We start from the raw sequence: 19492 nt of genomic DNA on the forward strand, positions 1-19492 counted from the left end.
CATTTTTTAGTCTCCCAAACCGGAATTGAACACACATACCTCATTCCATTGTTGTCATAAAGATTGTATTGCAAAAGCTCTTCCGAGTTTAACATGCATAGTCACTTCGTGCAATAGTACATGCACTGTATGTACACTATTAGATAAGACAAGGGTCTCAAGGTCTGGGTGGTTCTTACTAAATGCTATTCTTGCTAGTGTTAAAATGTAACACAGTATTTTCTGATGTAACCAGATGAGTTTGACCCTTATCCAACCAGAAAGGTCTAGCCAACTGCAAAGAAGAAATCAACATATAATTAACCAAAAAGTGTATAAGCAACAGCTAAGCCTCCCTTCAGGGAGGCAGAGCTTTGGATGTGAACCCCCTGTCTCCTTTACTTGCTTCAAGTAAATAAAACTACCTAACGACCACGTTACAACCACAAGTAGTTCTTGAATACGGTAATCCCTTGAGTTGGAGATGGCCACTGAAGTTAAAACTCATTAGCTATTATTAGTCAGATTTTTAAAGAAATTGAATTGCCAACGAGACCTCAAAAACTTACAGGTTTTCATTCCCAGTCAATTCCAGAGATCCTGTCTAGACATAGTCTTTGAGACTGGGAAATCCATTCTGGTAATCACAAACCTCTAGCCTTGCTCATCATCTGGCACTCGGTTGCCTTGAGTCTATTCAAAACAGTCATCTAAGGTACAGAAAGACCATCTATAATCTGTTTTTGCCCCCAGGTTTTTACTCATTGTGGGCAGAAAATAGTTAAAGCTTTGCAATGTCATAGGCTGGTCTTTTTGCTCAAATTCCCGCTGTCTCCTGTTTCTGGTGGTGCTTTCCAGTGGGATAGAGAATTCAGCTTTTCCAGCCCTGAAAGGCTCCAAATTATAGGACTTCCAGTAAACTTGGATTGCAAGCCACTCCTAGCAAAACCATATTATACCTGCTTTAAAACAGGGCACCTCTGCCCCAAACTTGTCTCTCTTATGGGACCATTCTGAAGACTGCATGAAGTCGCTAACCTATGCCAACATCCTTATTTGTTCCTACTATTTTCCGTTCTTGATATTCTACAGTCTTAAGAGGCACATAGTCTGTATTCTAGACACCAGTAACTGTTTCAGGATCACCAGCTTCCCAGGAAGTCACCTTTCTCTACCTCATCTCTTCCGCACAACTCCATATTTAATGTCCTTCACGGATTCATACTTGTATAAAACTCTTTTTCTTAATCCTTTGCTTGGATGCTTTAGCTGCCTTTATACCCTTCAGCCTTTCTGCTCCAGCTTCAAACAAATCATCTATAGGAAATCTATTTCCCTCATCCCTCTTTAAATTTTACTAGGAGATTATCAAAGTTTTCATTATGTAACTAAGTAATCTGTGTAACTGCTCATGTCTATGTCCTATCACTTGGAAAAAGATTCCAGCCCTGTGCATGCAAGGACACAGAAGGCATTATTTACAAAAGGAATAGAATACATTTGACTTGGTCAAAGTTAAAACCTGCTAATCAAAAAACACTATTAAGAAAGTGAAAAGACAACCATGACTGGAAGAAAATATCTGTAATACAAATATTTGACAAAGGATTCATATCTCGGATATGTACAAAATTTCTATAAATCAATAAAATAACAATTTTTAATGGGCAAAATACTTGAAGAAAAACTTAGAAAAGAAGACATCCAAACAGCTAGTGAGCACATTAAAAAAATGTTCAACTTCATTAACCATCAATAACTGCAAATGAAAACCACAAGGAGAGTTCTTTATACACCCACTAGAATGGCTAAATTTAAAAGACAAACAATACCACATATTAACTGAGACGTGAAGCAACTGAAACTTTCATACACTGCCAGTGGGAGTGTAAAATTGTACAGACACTTTGGCAAGCTGTTTAGCAGCAACTAATGAACTTAAATGTATGCTTACCCTGTGACCAAGCAATTCCATTACTATGTATATTGCCGAGAACAAAAATGGTCACAGTAGCTTTATTTATATTGGCCCCGAAGTGGAAACAACCCAAATGTCCATCAACCGGAGAATGGACCAAGAAATTGTGGTATATTCATACAATGGAATACTACTCAGCAATAAAAAACATGCTACAGATATATACAGTGACATGGATGAATCTCGAAAATATTTATGTTACTGCAAAATGGTATCATTTGTCTGGCTTCTTTTGCTAAAGATAATATTTTTGAGATTCATCCATGTCACTTTACATATCCATAATATGTTTTTTTCCTTGCTGAGTAGTATCCCATTGTATGAGTATACCACAATCTGTCATTTTGTCATCTATCTACATATAGATATATAGTTATACCTATATCTATATATTTATATCTACTTTAAAATAGGCAAAACTATTTTTTTGGTGCTAGAAACCAGAGTAGTGATTTTCGGGGAGCAGGGTAGATAATGACTGAAAAAGGGCACCAGGGAACTTTCTGCAGGAATGTTATGAAAATGCTCTATACTTTGATGTAGGTAATGGTCACACGGTTGTAAAATTGTGATTTCAGTTCATATTTGTGCATTTTACTTTATGTAAATAATATCTCGATAAAATACCATTTTAAAAGGATGAGATATATGTTATGTGTACGGTTCTGAAACAATCTTCAAGACACGGTGTTAAGTAAATATACTTTTGTATAAGAATAAACTGTCTCTAGAAGGAGAGTATCAGAAGTTGCCTGTAAGAACAGAAAATTATAGTCAGGAATTTTATTTATCTATGTATTTCTTTTTATACCTTTTGAATTTTGTATTATGGTCATGTATTATCCATTTAAATACTTTTAACATTTTTAAGGAAAGAAAAAGAAAGATGGTTTTAAAGTAACATGTTATTATGTTAAGTGCAAAAGCAAAACATAAAAATACTATATATACAGTGAGAGTGACTATGTAAAAATGCATTTTTATAAAGGGAATGAAACACATCAAATATTAAAAATGCTTGTTGGGATTTTGGTTATTTTTAAATCTTTCTTCTTTACTGCATTTTCTACATTTCTATCATAAATGATTTACCTTTATAATATGAAAAAATAAAATTATTTTAAAAAGGGAAAATGAAAACATTCAGGAAAAAGTTAAAATGTGGATGCTGCTTTGTTCAAAATAAGTAAGTGGCCAAATATCCCCCATCAGAGCCTGGGGAATGTGAGGTCCAGAGCAAGGAGCTGGGCTTAGAGGTTGGGTGGGGCAAGCTGGGAGACCCAGGGCATCACCTGTCACCCTGCACAAGGGGGCGCTGATGGCTTGTGTGGCACAGCTGGAGCTCCCAAGGCTAAATAGAGGATCTGTGGTGGATATCACCTAACCTGGGTGGTTAGAACACAGAGCAAGGCAGATTCTATCCCAGCTAACTGTGAGGGGCCTCGGAATAGCTGAAAGAAGCCGACTAGCTCTTCCACAAGAGGCCCACATACTGCCACTGGGGCTACCGCCATGTCTGTAGTGATCCCTGAGAAGTGCCAGCACATTTTGTGAGTACTCGACACCAATATCAATGGTAGGTGGAAAATAGTTTTTGCTATCACTTCAATTAAAGGTGTGGGGCAAAGATATGCTCATGTGGGGTTAAGAAAAGTAGACATTAGGCTATGGCCATGCCACCTTGAACATGCCTGATCTTGTCTGATCTCAGAAGCTAAGCAGGGTCGGGCCTGGTTAGTACTTGGATAGGAGACCACCTAGGAATATCAGCTGCTGTAGGCATCAAAAAAAGAAAAAGAAAAAGAAGAGAAAAAAGAAAAAGTAGACATTGACCTCATCAAGAGAGCAGATGAGCTTACCGAGGACGAGGTGGAACGTATAATCACCATTATGCAGAATCCACGCCAGTACTAGATCCCAGACTGGTTCTTGAACAGACAGAAGGTTGTGAAGGACGGAAAATACAGCCAGGTCCCGTCCAATGGTCTGGGCAGCAAGCTCTGTGAAGACCTGGAGCGACTGAAGAAAATTCGAGCCCGTAGAGGGCTGCGCCACTTCTGGGGACTTCGTGTTCAAGGCCAACACACCAAGACCACCAGAGGCCGAGGCCACACTGTAGGTGTCTAAGAAGAAATAAATAAATCTGTAGGCCTTGTCTGTTAATAGTTTATACACCTAGAACGAAAGAAAGGAAAGCATTATTGTACCCATTATTCCCTTCATTATCCATTTATGATATTATTATAGTCTCACGAGAAACTTAGGAGAATATCTTAAATTCCCTTATCCTGGACTTCAGTCCTTTTTTCTTAACCATTGGTGTCATTTCACTCTGCTGCAATTCAGCCCTCTGGCTGAACTCTACCTCAGGCTAAGCCCACCTCCGGCAGAGCTGGGGGCTCCCCCACACTTCAGGGGCCACCTTATGGAGGTTTAGAATCTGTCCTCAACGCTTCTTGGGATGCCACCTTTGGGATTGCATGCACCGTGGATATATGTTAAAAGAAACTAGTTATGCTGGGGCAGGGAGATTACATATTATCTCCATTTTCTCTGTTATCATAAAAAAATTAATAAATGTGACGTTAAAGGGTCTCTGAACAAAAACTAGAAAGTTTTTTCCTTCTCCTAAGTTCTCCTTGGCCCTCTAAGGAGGTTCAATGAACATGTTTGGTAGGGCACTAGCCACATTCAAGGCCCAAGCAAGTCCTGGGTCTTGTCCCCAAAGGAATTCACAGCCCAGCCAAGGAGGAGAGGGAGGAAAGATAGGAGAAACAGAGGCACAAGACACAATTACCTCTAATTCCAGCGAGTAATGACAAAAGCTGTAAGAGATAATCCTTTAATGCTACTTGAGGAATGCATGAGTAGAGGGGTTTCAGTGAGGGTCTCATTTGGCCTGACAAGATTTTTCTCAAGCTGAAAAAGAAGATGGTGGAAACTGCAAAAGAAAAACTAGAGAATGGAAGTAGGGAGAAGTGGGAAAAGGTGGAAATCATTCCTTTACCTTCATACTGGACAGAAAGAACTATCTCCTACACGTTTCCAAAGGATATGATCATCACCCTTTAGGGTTTCCACAGTAACCTTTGAAAATTTAATTTCAATTAGCTTTCAAAGAGCCCTTGTAAGAAGGATATAGATGGAAAGCTGAGGTCCAGAGACGCTAAAATCATTCAATATTAAGTCAATTTGATACGAAGTCACTTCAGCCTTAATAGAGCCTTAATAGAACACCCTTACCTCACCATTGGACCTCAGAGGGAGTTTGATTCAGTCCTCAAAATTGAAAATTGTTAATGTTTCTACCGACAATATACAAGAGTTATAAAAAGAAATTTTCACGCAATACAGTAAAACAGGCCCTCATTTACTCTCCAGAGTTAACCATTATCAACAGACCTTTTTGGCTTTGGACTAAGCAGGTTCTTGACTGTATGAAACAAGAAACAGATTGCATACCTTAAGCAGAAAAGGGACTTACTGGCAGGATGTCAGATAGCTCAAAGCATCAGAGAGAGACCAAAGTTCAGGAAAATGGGCAAGAACGAAGAACTAGGCAACCAGGAACCGAGCCCAGGTCAGCATCTTGGACAGTCTGGTTGGGATACCACATCTGCTGCCAGTGGACATAGCATGGCTGCCATCACTGCTCCCCTGACACTGGGTATCACAAGCCACCATCAACAGCAGAACAAGTTCTAAAAGGTCCCTGCTAAGGACACACACTTTCACTCTGGCTTGCAGAAGCCTGGAGAGTATGTCTGTGTTGGGGACAGCCCCGCTGTCACCCAAACTCACACAAAATTGGATCTCTCAAGAAAAAGAGTCAGGCAGATGTCACAAATAAATAGCAAGTGTTCATCACATAGGTATACAACTTTTCTGGTTGTATATAAGTGGGATTTTATTATACCTTCTAATCGGTAAGTAGATTTTTGTTTTTGTTTTTGTTTTGTTTAGGTTTGTACTTCTTTTCATGTTAATACAATAACTTATCCCTTAAATTCCCGCTCAGTGTTTATTATATAGATATCAATATTTAATCAGTTCTCACTGACGGACCTTTATTTTCTCTTCTTTACTATCATAAACAACACAGGTGAGTATATCCTCAACACTTGACACGTCCTAGTTGTCACTTAGGATAAACTTCCAAAAGTGAAACTGTTGAGTCAAAATGGCATATAAAATCCCACCTATCATTACGCGTTTACACTGTTACTAATGCTTATGAAAAAGTCCAAAGAAACCTTTTTTCATTTTTCACTGATCTGACGTATTGAAAGGGGCCACCTACCAAACACCTTTTAAAGAAGAACACAGAACCTTTGAAGGTTCTACATTTGTGCAGACACCGCTGGCTCTAGGCGGGTAGAACTGGAGAAATTGTGCTTGGCGCACTCGGGCCTTGAACTGCTGTTCCTTCACGTACCAGTCCGCTTCCTTCCCCACTTGGCCAAGATGTCCCTTCTAGGGCACTTCGTTTGTAAATAAATAAATAAACAAGTTTGAAGCTCAGGATGTAGGCGCCGAGCCTCTTGCTGGGATGCTGGGAACCGGAGCCAGCCCTCGGCCCCCAGCCTGGCCCATCGCCACGGGTCGCGCTCTCCTAAGAGCGCCCTCGCCAGCTCGCAGCCCTCCAGGCTTTCCGGGGACACCGGGCTAGGACCCTTGGAAGACAGCAGAAAGAGCGGCGACACGAGATGATACCCCGGGACCAGAAACGTCAGGGACACGGAAGCCCTCGTTGCTCCGTTTCCGCCCGCCTGTACGGCCTCGGGCTTAGAGCCCAGGGCCCAGGCCAGGCGAACCCCGCATCTCTTACCATTCTCAAAAGACAGCCGGGCGCTTTAGTTAGGTGGCTTGAGGAGGCTTCCGGCCACCTAGAAGAGCCAGCAGGTCCCATGGTGTAATGGTTAGCACTCTGGACTTTGAATCCAGCGATCCGAGTTCAAATCTCGGTGGGACCTCTCTAAACGTTTTGGTTCTACAATTCCTGTTTTGGGAATGGCTGACGGCAGCGGCCACCTCCGCCTATGACGTTGCCCCTGTGACCTGCCGGACAGCCGTTTAGGTAGGGTCCCTCCCTTTCAAGATTCTTCCATTTCAGGCTCGACCTGAGGGTTACAGTGCGCATGCGTGAGAGGGCAGAAAAGTTAATGTTTACGTGGGAGAATGAACGCGACTTTACCCTGCAGGTGACAGCTGGAGGTGACAGCTGGAGGAACCCGAAGGATACCGGGGATCCTACTTCGGGCGGGCAACTCGGCAGTCTTCGGGTCTAGGAGACCCAGCCCCCGAAAGCTGCCGGAAATCCTTGTTGCTATTGGCTAATGTGCAGAGTGCGATACATTTCTGCTCTACAAGCCGGGAATGAACTGGTCTCACCCAGCCAAGGGGCGCGGGAAGGAATGACAGGCTGGCGGAGGAGGGTGTGGTTTGGAGGGGTCAGTCCGGCTGTGAGTGGATCAGATACTTAAGTGTGTCTGGTATTCAGGCAGCAGGCAGTGAGGTTGTCTGTGTCTTTCAATGAGAAAAAAGTCCTTAGTCAAGCTATGCGTTCGTCAGCTCGTCTCAGCGGGTCGGGGCACCTACGCCGGCGATTTCTCATCGTATCCACGCTCTCCTTCTCCCCAGCCGAGGACAGGAACCTCTGTAGAGATCACCAGCAAGGTCGAGTGAATCTCTGTATTGGCGAATCTGTCCTGGATCAGTGTTTTGGGCGCTGATCAGGCGCGCGTGACTTGCAGGGTGTACCTCTGGGATAACATGGAGCGTTGTCTTCTTCGGACTGGTATCCAAAGAAGGATTTTTGAGAGCTGTCTGTCCCTCTGGGAGCCTGCTGACGCACTTGTGATCTCCCTACAGGGTGATTGGCATTGGGGTTATATGTTCCCGCCCCTTGGGAGTATGCAATGGAAACAGAGAGGATCCTTGCACCGCTCTCATCTCTCCCCTGAGCATCCCATCCCCACCCCATCACACACACTCCTAAAAGGTTTGAATGGATTTGTGTGTATGAGCGATCCCAGCCTCAAAAGTACTTGAGAGTTGGAAGACTTGCTCTACGAGATTTTAAAGCTTATTATCAACCATAAACTATAAAAATTGAGATCGTGTGATACCAGTGAAAGGATAGACAAACATACCAATGGAACAGAATAGAGAGCCCGGGTACAGTCCCATACGCACTTGGGCAAGTAAGTGATTTACAACAAAAGTAGCAGGACAGGGCAGTGAAAAGCAGGACCTACTTTCCAATAAATTATGCTGGAACAATGGGCGTCCATATGGAAAAAATATGAAATCAAATTCCTCCCAAGTTACACTAAACACGGCAATAAATTCCATGTGAAATATAGACAATGTGAAAGGAAAAGCAATAAAGCTTTTAGAAGACAACATAGGAGAATATTTTCATGACCTCAGGGTAAGGAGCCTTCTTAAGACACAAAAGGTTCTAAATGGTTGATATATGTCACTATATTAATATGATATCCTATGTTCTTATCAAAGACCTCAATAAGAAAGTGAAAAGGTAAGTTACAGAGAAGATGTTTGGAATGCATAAGTGACAAAGAACTTGTTCTAGATTATGTAAAGAACTCCTAAAAATCAATAAGAAAAAAGACAACCTAATGGGAAAAAAGCAAAAGACTTGAAATGACACCTCAAATAAAGGACCTGCTGGCTGCTTGAAATGGCACTTAACAAAAAATAACTGATACACATATGAAAAGATACAAAGCATCATTAGTCATCAGGAGAATGCAAATTAAAAGCTCAATGAGATAGCACTGCACTCACCAGAATGACAATGCTGAATGTTAGCATGACTATAGAATAATATAAACTCTCATGGGAGTGTAAATTGGTGGGAAACAGGTTGATATTAGCTACTAAAATTAAAGATACTCATACCTTGTGATCTAGCAATTTCACTTTCGTACATGCACACACGGAAATGTGAGCATTTGTGTACTTAGAGACATGTATAAGAGTATTTTTGGCAACATAATAGCCAAAAACAGGAAGGAACTCAAATGCCCATCACAGTAAAATGGATAAATAATTTCAGTAAGGCTACACGATGGAATACTATACAGCAGCAATCTCCAACATTTTTGGCACCAGGGACCAGTGCTCCTATGAAAGTCTAACGCCCGATGATCTGAGGTGGAGCTGAGGCGGTGGTGCTAGCGCTGGGGAGCGGCTACAAACACAGATGAAGTTTCACTTGCTTGCCTGCCACTCGCTCCTGCTGTGCAGCCCAGTTCCTAACAGGCTGTGGACCAGTGACGGTCTGCGGCCTGAGGGTGGGAACCCCTGCTATACGGTAACAAAAGAACAACTACATGCAATTAAATGGATGAATCTTTTTTAAAAAGTAGTATTGAGCAAAAGAATACATAATATAATTTCATTTATATAGAGTTCCTAAACAGGCAAAACTTAACTATTATTTAGAGCTGCAAATTTAGCTGGTAAAACTATTAAGCGAAACAGATAAATAATTCACATGTAAGTGAATATCCCAAAAATCTTTTGGGAAGAGAGAGAGTCCTCAGTAGTCTTCTGGGGGTATATTCTATATTTCTTGTCCCGGATAGAGGTTACATAGGTTGCTTAATTTATAAAAATTTGTTAAAATACATGTTATGTTATATGCACTATTCCAAATGTGTACTATATTTCTCAATTTAAAAAGTCAAAATGTGCCTATCTAAAGACATGTTTCTGCCCTGATCACAGATGAGGAAATCAAATTTGTCCACAGAGGAGGACTCAGGATAAAGATCCTTTAACTCTGAGCCAGCCGATCAGCATTTGAAGGATCAGGTTCAATTCCAGGGTCACCAAAGACATTGATAAATTTCATCCTGCCATTAACTGGCTGAGGGCATTTAGGTAAGCAATTTAAATGTTCCGAAATTGTAATAACTTGAGATGATAGATGTGTAAATTTATAGTGGTAATCATTTTGCCATATGTATAGATCAAATCATTACATTGTACATCTTACATTGATACAATGTTATATGTCAATTATATCTCGATACAGTTGGAAAAAATTAAAAATAAATATTCTGAGCCTTATCTGCAAAAGGACAATGGTGCTTTTTGCATAGCAGTGTTACAAGAACTGGTAAAATAGTAATCAAAAAGTCCTTTTCTCTGCATCTGATTCACGATAGGCCCAGCAATGGTGACTACTAGAAAGACAACCAGAATAGTGAAGACTAAAGAAGCTCAGATAATTGAGAAAAGAACACATGCTTACATGGGGAAGAATACAAACTTAGAGGGTTGCAACAGAGGCAGAGAATGAGAATTCATGGACGGAAGTTAGAGAGGTGAACAGGAAGAACTTTCTAACAATTTGAGCCATCCATCAACGGAACAGACTTGAGAAATTCTGAGTGTCTGACGCCTTGAAGTCTCCTGGGGTGTTCCAAGGTCTTTGTCATTGTGGAAGTTTTCTGCACTGACATGGGACTTGGAATCCACAAAAGTGGCCTTCTTTCTGCTCTGAAGTTTGATTCTGCTGTGAATCCTCGTTCTCACTCAGGACTTGGCTCACTAGGACCTTTCTCATCATTTCTCCAGTGGCTGCCATTTTTTGTTTTGTTTTTGTTTTTGTTTTTGCTTCTGCCAAGACCCTCGGTACATCTGTTTTACATCACAAACCAGTACACATACACAGAACTGAAACAAAAGTTTAAGAAACAACATTCACCTTTACTACATGTAAAAACACACTCTGATATTTGGGTTTTTATTTTTTAAAAATTGGTCACAATCTCCAAACTGATTTCATAACTCACTAATTGTTCTTAAGCCAGTTAGTAAAACACTTAGGTGGTCACCACCATCTCCCCTGTCCTTCCTCTCCTAGCTCAGCTTCTCTGAAACCCCCTCCGCATTTCCTTCTCTTCCAAGGGAGAACCTCTCTCTCCAACTCCTCAACATCCTCAGTCTGAGGAGATCCTTCCAATGGTTTTATTCCAGTGAAGGGCCCCCAAGGACAGCATTTTCCAGAAAGTGGTGCCTGCAGTATGTTGTTACTGACCAGAGTCACCAGCAGAGGGCAGAATGCCAGGACCACTGTATTTAGTTAGTCTGTGTTTAGTCTGGCCTCTTCTCTATGTTAGATTCCCAAGGTTGTCCATTCATTATCTTCTTTGTTTATTAATTTCTATGTGAGATAATGCATATACGACACTTATCACAATGCCTGGCACATGGTAAGCCTGTAAATGATAGAACACGCAGTCATTTAACACCCATTTGTTGAGCATCTACCGTGTTCTAGGTGCTGGAAATAAATAAAAGACTTGACTTTTGCCCTTAGGGAGCTTGAACTCCTGACTGATAAATTGAAGACTAAATTAGATTGTAAAATGACAAGCAATAGGCTCAGGAGTATATGTGGACACATAGGTAAGTGAAATCCAGCTAGGTAAGATTAAAACAAGAAATCCAGACAAAAGCTCAGAATGGCCTGAGAGGGCTACCATTCATGTAAAAAGGGAGAGAACATTTATATGTATTGGTTTGTATATACATAAAACATCTCTGAACGGTTACGTGAGAAACGGATAACATTGGTTTCTCCAGGGAGGAAACTAGGGGGAGAAAAGGAGGAAGGCATTGTTCACTGTATACCCTTTAATAATTCTTGAATTCTAATCCACCTAATTTTGAATGACCTAGTCATTCACTCACAAAGGAGAGTCAGGGAAAGCTTACTAGAAGTGATGCTTAAACCTAGTTGTGACTCTATGTGAATTAGCTAGCTAAAGAAGGGGTAGCATGATAAAGTGTTTCAACTGGAGTCATAGGGGCAGGGGAGGTGAGCAGTGGGGAAAGCTGAGGCCCCAGAGATAAGTAGGGCCCCATGGGTGTGGGAAGGGCCTTGGTACTAAACCCAGAAATCTTTACTTGGTCTGACAGAGATGGAGTATCAAGAAGAATTTAAGCAAGAGAGCCACAGAGAATATACTAACAGCCAAGTGGAGTATGGGCTGGAGGAGGGCAGGGTTGCTCCACAAGAGGCTGTTGAATCATGGAGTGAGAGGTGATGAGTCTTTAACTAAGCGTTTGGCAGAGGGAACAAAGGGATAAACAGATGAACATGTGAGAGATGTAGAAGATAAAATCTTTAAGAATTTGCATCGATTAGATGAGATGGGGGAGTGGGCAGGGAGAGGCTGGTCCACTGAACTTCTTTGCCTCTCTCTCTCTCCCCTACTGGCTTCCTTGGTTTCTGTTTTCTCAGCTCTGATGCACCCACTTCACCCATTTCTGTGGTCTGGTAGAGGAAAATTAGAAGGACAAGGGGACCCTAGAGTCACCTCCCCTACCCCAGCTTCTAACCCTCAGAAATGGTAGAGAGTTAGAAGCTGGGTGTAGAATGGTTTGGGTGCTATTTTGAACCACCTTAAACTCTACTCCTGGATAAGCGTCCTACCTCCTCCACCAGGCCCAGGCCTCTGTCTCTTTACACAGGGCCAAATACAGAATAGGTGGGATCCAGTACGAAATGAAAATGTGTGGTCCCCGTTCAAGATATTATTAAGAATTCCAAGACAGCAACAGCAGAGTGTTAAACCAAGCACAGAGTCCTTCTAAGCAGGAGGCCCTGTGTGACAGCACATAAAGCTGGTCTGGTCCCCAGGTCTTACTCAGGTAGAGTGGGGCAGCAGGCTCTAACTTTCTTAGAGGACCTGAGGTCATGGTTGGTTAATAACCTCTGCTTACCGCAGACAAGAACCCATCCCTCCAGGCTGCAAGTACGAGATACCAAAGGCATCAAAGGTGGGTGGGGCTGCACTGTCAGATCACTAGGAAGGATTCTGAGTTTGGCCAGCTTCAGGAGCTGAACCCTGAATTAACAGTCAACTGTTCCCCTCCTCACCTCCCCTTTTTCGAAGGCCTGGGAATCCCATCCTAGGAATCTTCAGAGAATGTGAATGTGGAAAGAAGGGAATATAGGATTTGAACCTCGAGAATTGCTCGGCTCGATGTTGATTGACCAGAAAATCAGGAGTCCAAGAGCATTCCCGCTTTCTTCCTCTGTTTTCCTGGCTTGGTATCATTTTATTGCTCAGGATCATCAAAATTTCTCTGTCTGGTGTCCTCACACCTCTGACCCTCCCTCCTTGGCCCTTTTCATGGCTCTTCTTCCTCCACCCCAGCCTGAGGTGCTGATGTTCTCCAAGTTCCATTTTTAGCCTTTTCTCATTTCGATCCGTGCAGCCATCTTGAGCAGCGTCACCTACTTTTGTAGTATCAATGTCCACCTCTCAGCAACTCTCAACAGGACAAAAAGGGAAGGAGGAGAAGCCTAGGGGAATCACCTAGAGTCATCTGGTGGGGAGGGCTTTCCAGATGATGACACCACCATTCGCTCAGTCACCCCAGAAAGAAACTTGAGGTCGTCCTTGAAGTTTCCTGGCCATCCTCCAACATCCAATCAATCTCTAAACCCTAAAAAGTTTACTTTGCAATTATCCCTCCAATCTGTCACCTCTCCTCCCTTCTTATCGCACTTTCCCAATTCCGTTCCTAATCACATCTGAGCGTCTGGGTTCCAGTGGTTCCCCTATCTCTGGGAATTGCCCTTCTAAAGGATGGCACTGGAAGTTGTTTGGGGAAAGGAATTCCTTCCTATCTCGTTCCTGGGAAGCAATTAAGGTTCTGGTCAGAGGACCAGGTCTTAGGACACAATGGAAGGACAGAAGACAAGGGTATCTGGAGAGAGCTATATGGCTGGCTCCCTTAGGGTGAGCTCAGAGACTAAAAATATTCAAGTGTCACGAACAGGTTTACCAGAAGTCACCCCACAGAAGCTCTTTATTCCCCACGGGGCTGACTAGGTACGGCTCATGAAACAAAGCAGCCAGAGAGTCAGGAATAGAGCTTATACACCAGTGGAACAGCATGAGCTTCTCCGTCATCAAGGCAATGCAACTCCACTCATGGGCCAGCAATGGCGACAACCCTGAACTTCTCATATAACACCAGACCTCCAGGCAAACAGATAGTTCTCTAGTGTCAGGTCAGTGGAAGGATCAGACAGTGTAGCCATAGGCACTTATTCAGAAATTGGATTTGTATTCCTTGCCTGTCATGTCCCTGCCAACACCGCCATCTGTGGACCTATGGAATGTCTTCTAGATGGCCATGGTATCCTAGATCATACTATCTCCAACCCAGAGTTCTTCCCACTGAAAATAATTAGACACTAGGTGTAATATGAATCCTGGAACAGAAAAATGACACTAGTAGAAAAACTAGAGAAATCCAGATAAAGTCTGGAGCTTAGTTAATAGTATTGTACCAATGTTAATTTTTGTAGTTTTAGTAAAAGTATCATGATTATGTAAGATGTTAACAATAGGAGAAGCTAATGGGTGAAAGGCATATAGGAACCCTGTACTATCTTTGCAACTCTTCCGTAAATCTAAAATTATTTAGAAATGTAACCACTGAATTTTTAATAAAGTAAGGCAAGGGACTAATGTAGACAGGATTTGCTGATCTCACCATGTGTCCAGCAACTGGAAACTGATGGCTTTGGACTGGCCTGGTAAAATCTCAGTTTGGTGCCATCTAGGAGACACCGCTTTGCAAAGATGAAGTACGGTCAGAGGGCTGCTGGATGTGCTCTGAACTGAACCAGAAACAACACACAGTGCTTTTCTTTCAGGCTAAAAAAAAAAAACAACTCAAGAATGGGATAGAAGTAGGGATGGACAGCTTAGATCACATCAGTGACCTGCTCTCAGAATGATCTCTCTCATCTTCTCAACTTGCTAATGTGAAGTTTCGAGCAGGCAAGGAAGGAATGCTGCCACCAGGGCACGAAATTATAATTCCTTTGAAGTGGAAAATGAGATTGCCCTTCGGCCATTTAAGGCTCCTTCTGGCACTAGGAAAACAGACAGAAAAGGGGGGTCAGAGTGTTGGGCCCATGACTGACCTCGAGGCTCAGGGGTCCTATGATTGTGATTATACTTTGAGGTGGCCAGGAAGGGTATGGGAGGACCCAGGAGAACACCTGGGGTGTCATGCCCTGAGTAAAGGTGAACAGAAGAAACTGCTATCTTACTCAGAGCCCTGCCAAGGGTTCAAACTCCTTAGGAATAAAGGTTGGATTCACTCCTTTGGACTAAATACTTCAGCCAGTGAGATTCTACCTGAAGGGAGAAGAACAAGGACTGGTGGATGAAAGAAGGAAGACATGGCCACGTGGCTCATACCCCTGCGACTGTAGCCCCCATCTGTTTTTTCTTTCTTACTGCTGGAGTCATATGGCATATTTACCCTTCCCCATTGAAAAAAATAAGAATTATTGTATTTAAATGTTTTCTGGACGTGGTTCCATAGTGTAGCAGTTAGCAAGTCTGTTTTACACATGGAAGCTCATGGATTCATACCCAGTCATTGGTCTCTGGCCATGCCTCCCTGAACGAGCCCCATGTCTGATCTCGGAAGCTAAGCAGAATTAGGCCTGGTTAGTACTCGGTTGGGAGACCACCTAGGAGGAACACCAGGTGCTGTAGGCATAAATAATAATAAAAATTTAAAAAAATAATAAACGTTTTCTTTTTCTCATTCTTCTTTTCCTTCTTTTGAGTGCAGTATATTGGGGGCGGCTGAATTTATTCTAGGTTGCAGAAGTGGGGTCTGGACGGAGTTGGGAAAGGAGTGGACACTTTGGGAAATCCTGGATACTGACCAGTGGCCTATGATCTCACTGGTAGGAGCAGGACCTGCCCTTGGGCTGTGGCCCTCTGGGGAGAGGAGGCTGAGTGAGTTTGTAGCTGTGTTATCACTGTATTAGTTTCGTTTTCAGATACTTGGCTTCCAATCTTACCTAGTAATCTCCCAAGCCATCAACTTGGACTTCATCCTTGACAATTCCATGAAATGTCAAGATCTGAAAACTTTATTTCCCAAAGAACTCTTCACCCCTATCTCCCTCTCAAGACTTATGGCCACTGCTTTAATCCACCTCTCCCCTGATCCGATAATCATCTTCTTAATTGTCCCTCTGCCTCCACTTTCCCCTTTTGATCTTACCAAAAGCCAATTTTCTTCCAAATGAAAACATTATCAACTCACTCCCAGAAGATAAGTTTGTTTAGAACAGAAAATTAGACCTCTCTGGTCACCCCCAACCCCACCCCTCCAGCAGTAAATCTTAAGGATCTAGGCCTATCTCTTGACATTCCAACAAGTCCAATCTGATGGATGTTTGCTTTCAAACCTGGTTCCTTTTTTTCCCCTTCTTATATCTATGCATCTGCTTTGTACTATGCTTTTGACCAGATTTACCATCCATCCACCCATTTACAACTTAACACTTTAGGACTCAGCTCAGGACTTCGTGCAACACACCCATTCATATGGATTAGGTAGCCCTCCTATGGGTTCCCATCATATCCTACAGACCTTTCTGATATTGCACTGAATGCATTGTATCATGAGTGTCTGCCTGTGGCTCCTCTAGGTAGTAATTGCCCTGCTAACAAGGCCCAAGAATCAGTCTCTCCCTCATTGTACCCCCAGCCCTTAGTCAGATCCAGCCTCCCTTCTGCTAATCAAAGCCTGTCCCTTGGCTACTTAAATACCTTCCTAAGCTTTCTGTTGTCCTAAGGGCGAAGAAGAAAGTTCTTACCTGAGTTTGGAACAAAGTCCTTTAACACTTGACCCCTCTCCCTTTCCAGCCTCACGTTTTACCACTTCCTGTTCTGCCTTTGCCCCCACTGGCCTGCAATAATAGTTCACATTGACCTTGTTCATTGCCCTGAATGTCTACACTTGCTGTGTGTGTCTACACCACCCCTGACTTACCTTTCCCCATAGTGACACGGACTTAACTGTAAACTGTTCCATGTCTTCTCTTGCTAAATGCCATGAAAATAGGAGCCACGTTAGTTTTATTTACCCTTCTATCTCTGGTCCCCGGTACACAACAGACCCTCAATCATATTAAATAAATCACGACCTTACAAACTCTTGTTATCAGGCCGTCTGGGGTGAGGAAGACCACAAGATCGGACATGAGATGGGGAAAAAACGACCTCCCGCCTCCAGCTCTCAACCTAAACTACTCTGATGGAAATGCTGCTTCCTAGGAAGAGAGTAGAGGGGGGGAAATGGTGGCGGGGTGGGGGCGAGGGGGCGGTCCCTAAGGAGGAGTAAATGTCTCCCAAGGCCTGCCCTCTGGGGCCTCAGGGTATTGCAGGCTCTTCAGAACCCACCACTCATGGGGCCAACTGCCAACCTAGGGAGGATCAGAAGGTTTCCAAGCAGGATCAACAGGTACCCAGTAGGGAGAGGAGATCATGGGAGAAAAGAATTGAAAGTGGGGTTGGGAAATGGATTCACAACGCATGCAGCCAGATATCTTTACTCATTCTGTGACTTAAGAGAAGGTGGAAATTCCTTGGTGCCTTGGGTGTCCCAGGACACTTGGTTCTGGGTGAGGAGTGGGGCTAAGGAGGGACAGACATTCAGGGTGAAGGGCTCCAGTGTCATCAGCTTATCATACAAGTGCCTTTCTCCTTGAAGGGATTCTTGTCCTCAGGGATGCCTTTGAGAAGAGGGTCATTTCCTGCTTCTGCCTCCACATAATCCTTGATTTCTTTTCCCGTCTTAGAGATCTGTGAGAAAGCAAAATATGGTTCTGGCCCTTGTTTGTTGCTCAGGATCTATGACTTGGTCAGCCCCAAGAAAACAGGCTTCTGAACAGGATGGAGACAGTGGCCAGAGAGGAGAAAGATGAAAGGGAAGGCAGGTGTGAGAGGAACGCGAGTTCCTTGCCCAGAACCACAAAGCCTGACTCATACCTGTGAGGGACACTGGGCCAGGCCCAGCCCAGAAACAGGGCTGGAAACCCCTGATCCCTCCAGGCTCTGAGGTTCTCTCCCATGCATTTCCATGGGGTCAAACCCTAGCCTCTTTCCACATCCTACCCCAACCCAAGGGCACGTCCTGCTCCTTCTACTACCCCATTGTCTTTCCCAACTCCATGAGGAACAGGAAGGGGTAAGGAAGGAAAGAGGAAGCTCACCAGGGCTCTTGGGTTCTTCACTTCCTTCTTCAGCTGCTCTACCTCCATCTTCAATAGGTCCTTCTCGCTGAGCTCCTGGGCCATCTTGCACTAGAGAGACCTTGTCCTGGAAAGGATTCCGTAGATGAAATTGCAAATCTCCTGGGCTCTTCCAGCTCCCTCCTCTGCACTCTCCACGTCTCAACTTCTACCTTCTTTCCTGCCGTGTCCCTCAGTTCATGCCCCTCATTGCTCACCATATGTTCTCCGCATCCTCCCACCCTCCCTTCATCCTGAGTCTAAGCTGAGTCTTGCTGCTGCATTGTTTGTTTTCCAGTCTAAGCTCAGGAGGAGAGGACACTCCCAGTTTGATGGGAGAGGCACAACCTCTGCCCTCAGATAAAGACCTGTCTATGGAGGAAACAGGAATCAGAGCTTGGAGGAGGGAAAAGGAGTTTCTTTCAGTGAGGAAGATTTGGGAAGCAAAATTATTGTCCCACATACAACTCAGGTAGAAGTTTTCAGGAAACTCCAGCTCCTGTCAGGGGAGAGTGTACCCTAGTGGTTTAGAGAAGGGCTTTGGAAGCTGACAGATGCCAACTCTGATCCCAGCTTTGCTGTTTCCAAGATGTGTGGCCTTAGGCAAGTCACTTAACCTCCTTGAGTCTTAGTTTCCCCAACTGTAAAATGGGTATAATAGTAGTACCTACTTTATACGATTACTGTGAGCACTAAAAAATAATGCATATAAAATATTTTAATACACTACCTGGCACATAATGAACACTGAAGACATCTATCATCATCACCATCATCACTACACAGTTATCAGGAAGTCCTGTCTGGTGCCTAATCTCAATAATTCTAAGACTATATTCCAGCCCAGGACAACCTCAGCCCCTCTCACCTGCCGAGAAAAAGCGTGCACTTCAAGTCACTTGTCCCCGACCAGTCAAGATGGTGTTTGAGCGTCCCAGCTCCTCATCAGCTGAAAGTCTTTGGATAAAGCAGATGGCCCGGAAGCCCAAATCTCTGAGGCCTAAGCTGATCACAGGCTCATGGTTCTAAGCCCCTCCATCAGCTTGAGCCTCCAAACCCTCACTGCCACCAGAGCAGACACCCTTCCCCCTGCGTGAGCCCCACTCCTTTACTGACCCCTCTGGCTTAGAGCCTATTTCCCCAGTTCTCACCCTCTAGCCTTAATGGTTTCCTCCCCCACCTTCTCTTCCAAGCTCTCCCCTCCCCTACCGCTGAGCCTGTGCTGAGGCGGTTCATCCCAATGAAGCAAGTCCTAGATCAGCTCCTAACTTCCATCACCCAAGAAGCCTTTGTGTCCCCCGCTGGAGCCCCATAATTTCACCTTACGAGTTTCTCCTGGCTCTCTCTTCATTCACTCATTCGATAAAAATGTATCTACATAAGAGATTGTGCCAGTTAGCACTTGGGCCCATGGCTACCTCGAACACTTG

The 19492-nt window shown here is 43.6% G+C and overlaps 1 protein-coding gene, 1 non-coding gene and 1 pseudogene across 3 annotated transcripts; 2 read left to right on the forward strand and 1 right to left on the reverse strand.

Moving 5' to 3' along the window:
- The first annotated feature begins 3620 nt into the window (after positions 1 to 3620).
- Positions 3621 to 3739, forward strand: LOC120611361 (uncharacterized; annotated as a pseudogene).
- A 3119-nt stretch (positions 3740 to 6858) lies between these two features.
- On the forward strand, positions 6859 to 6930 carry TRNAQ-UUG (transfer RNA glutamine (anticodon UUG)). The gene has a single exon. It is a non-coding gene; the product is annotated as a tRNA-Gln (tRNA).
- A 10277-nt stretch (positions 6931 to 17207) lies between these two features.
- On the reverse strand, positions 17208 to 19353 carry GNGT2 (G protein subunit gamma transducin 2). 2 transcript variants are annotated; one of them, XM_039873776.1, is made up of 3 exons: positions 18931 to 19353; positions 18045 to 18150; positions 17208 to 17634 (listed from the first exon to the last, which is right to left on the reverse strand). In XM_039873776.1, the coding sequence occupies exons 2-3, from the start codon at positions 18126 to 18128 to the stop codon at positions 17509 to 17511; spliced, it is 210 nt and encodes a 69-aa protein (XP_039729710.1). In that variant the 5' UTR covers positions 18129 to 18150; positions 18931 to 19353; the 3' UTR covers positions 17208 to 17508. The 2 variants fall into 2 exon arrangements, with proteins under 2 accessions (XP_039729710.1, XP_039729712.1); XM_039873778.1 differs by lacking the exon at positions 18931 to 19353 and having other exon boundaries at positions 18045 to 18299.
- Between the last annotated feature and the right edge of the window lie 139 nt (positions 19354 to 19492).

This window comes from Pteropus medius, unplaced genomic scaffold, assembly GCF_902729225.1.
Source record: "Pteropus medius unplaced genomic scaffold, Ma_sr-lr_union100, whole genome shotgun sequence".
Taxonomy (NCBI): Eukaryota; Metazoa; Chordata; class Mammalia; order Chiroptera; family Pteropodidae; genus Pteropus; species Pteropus medius.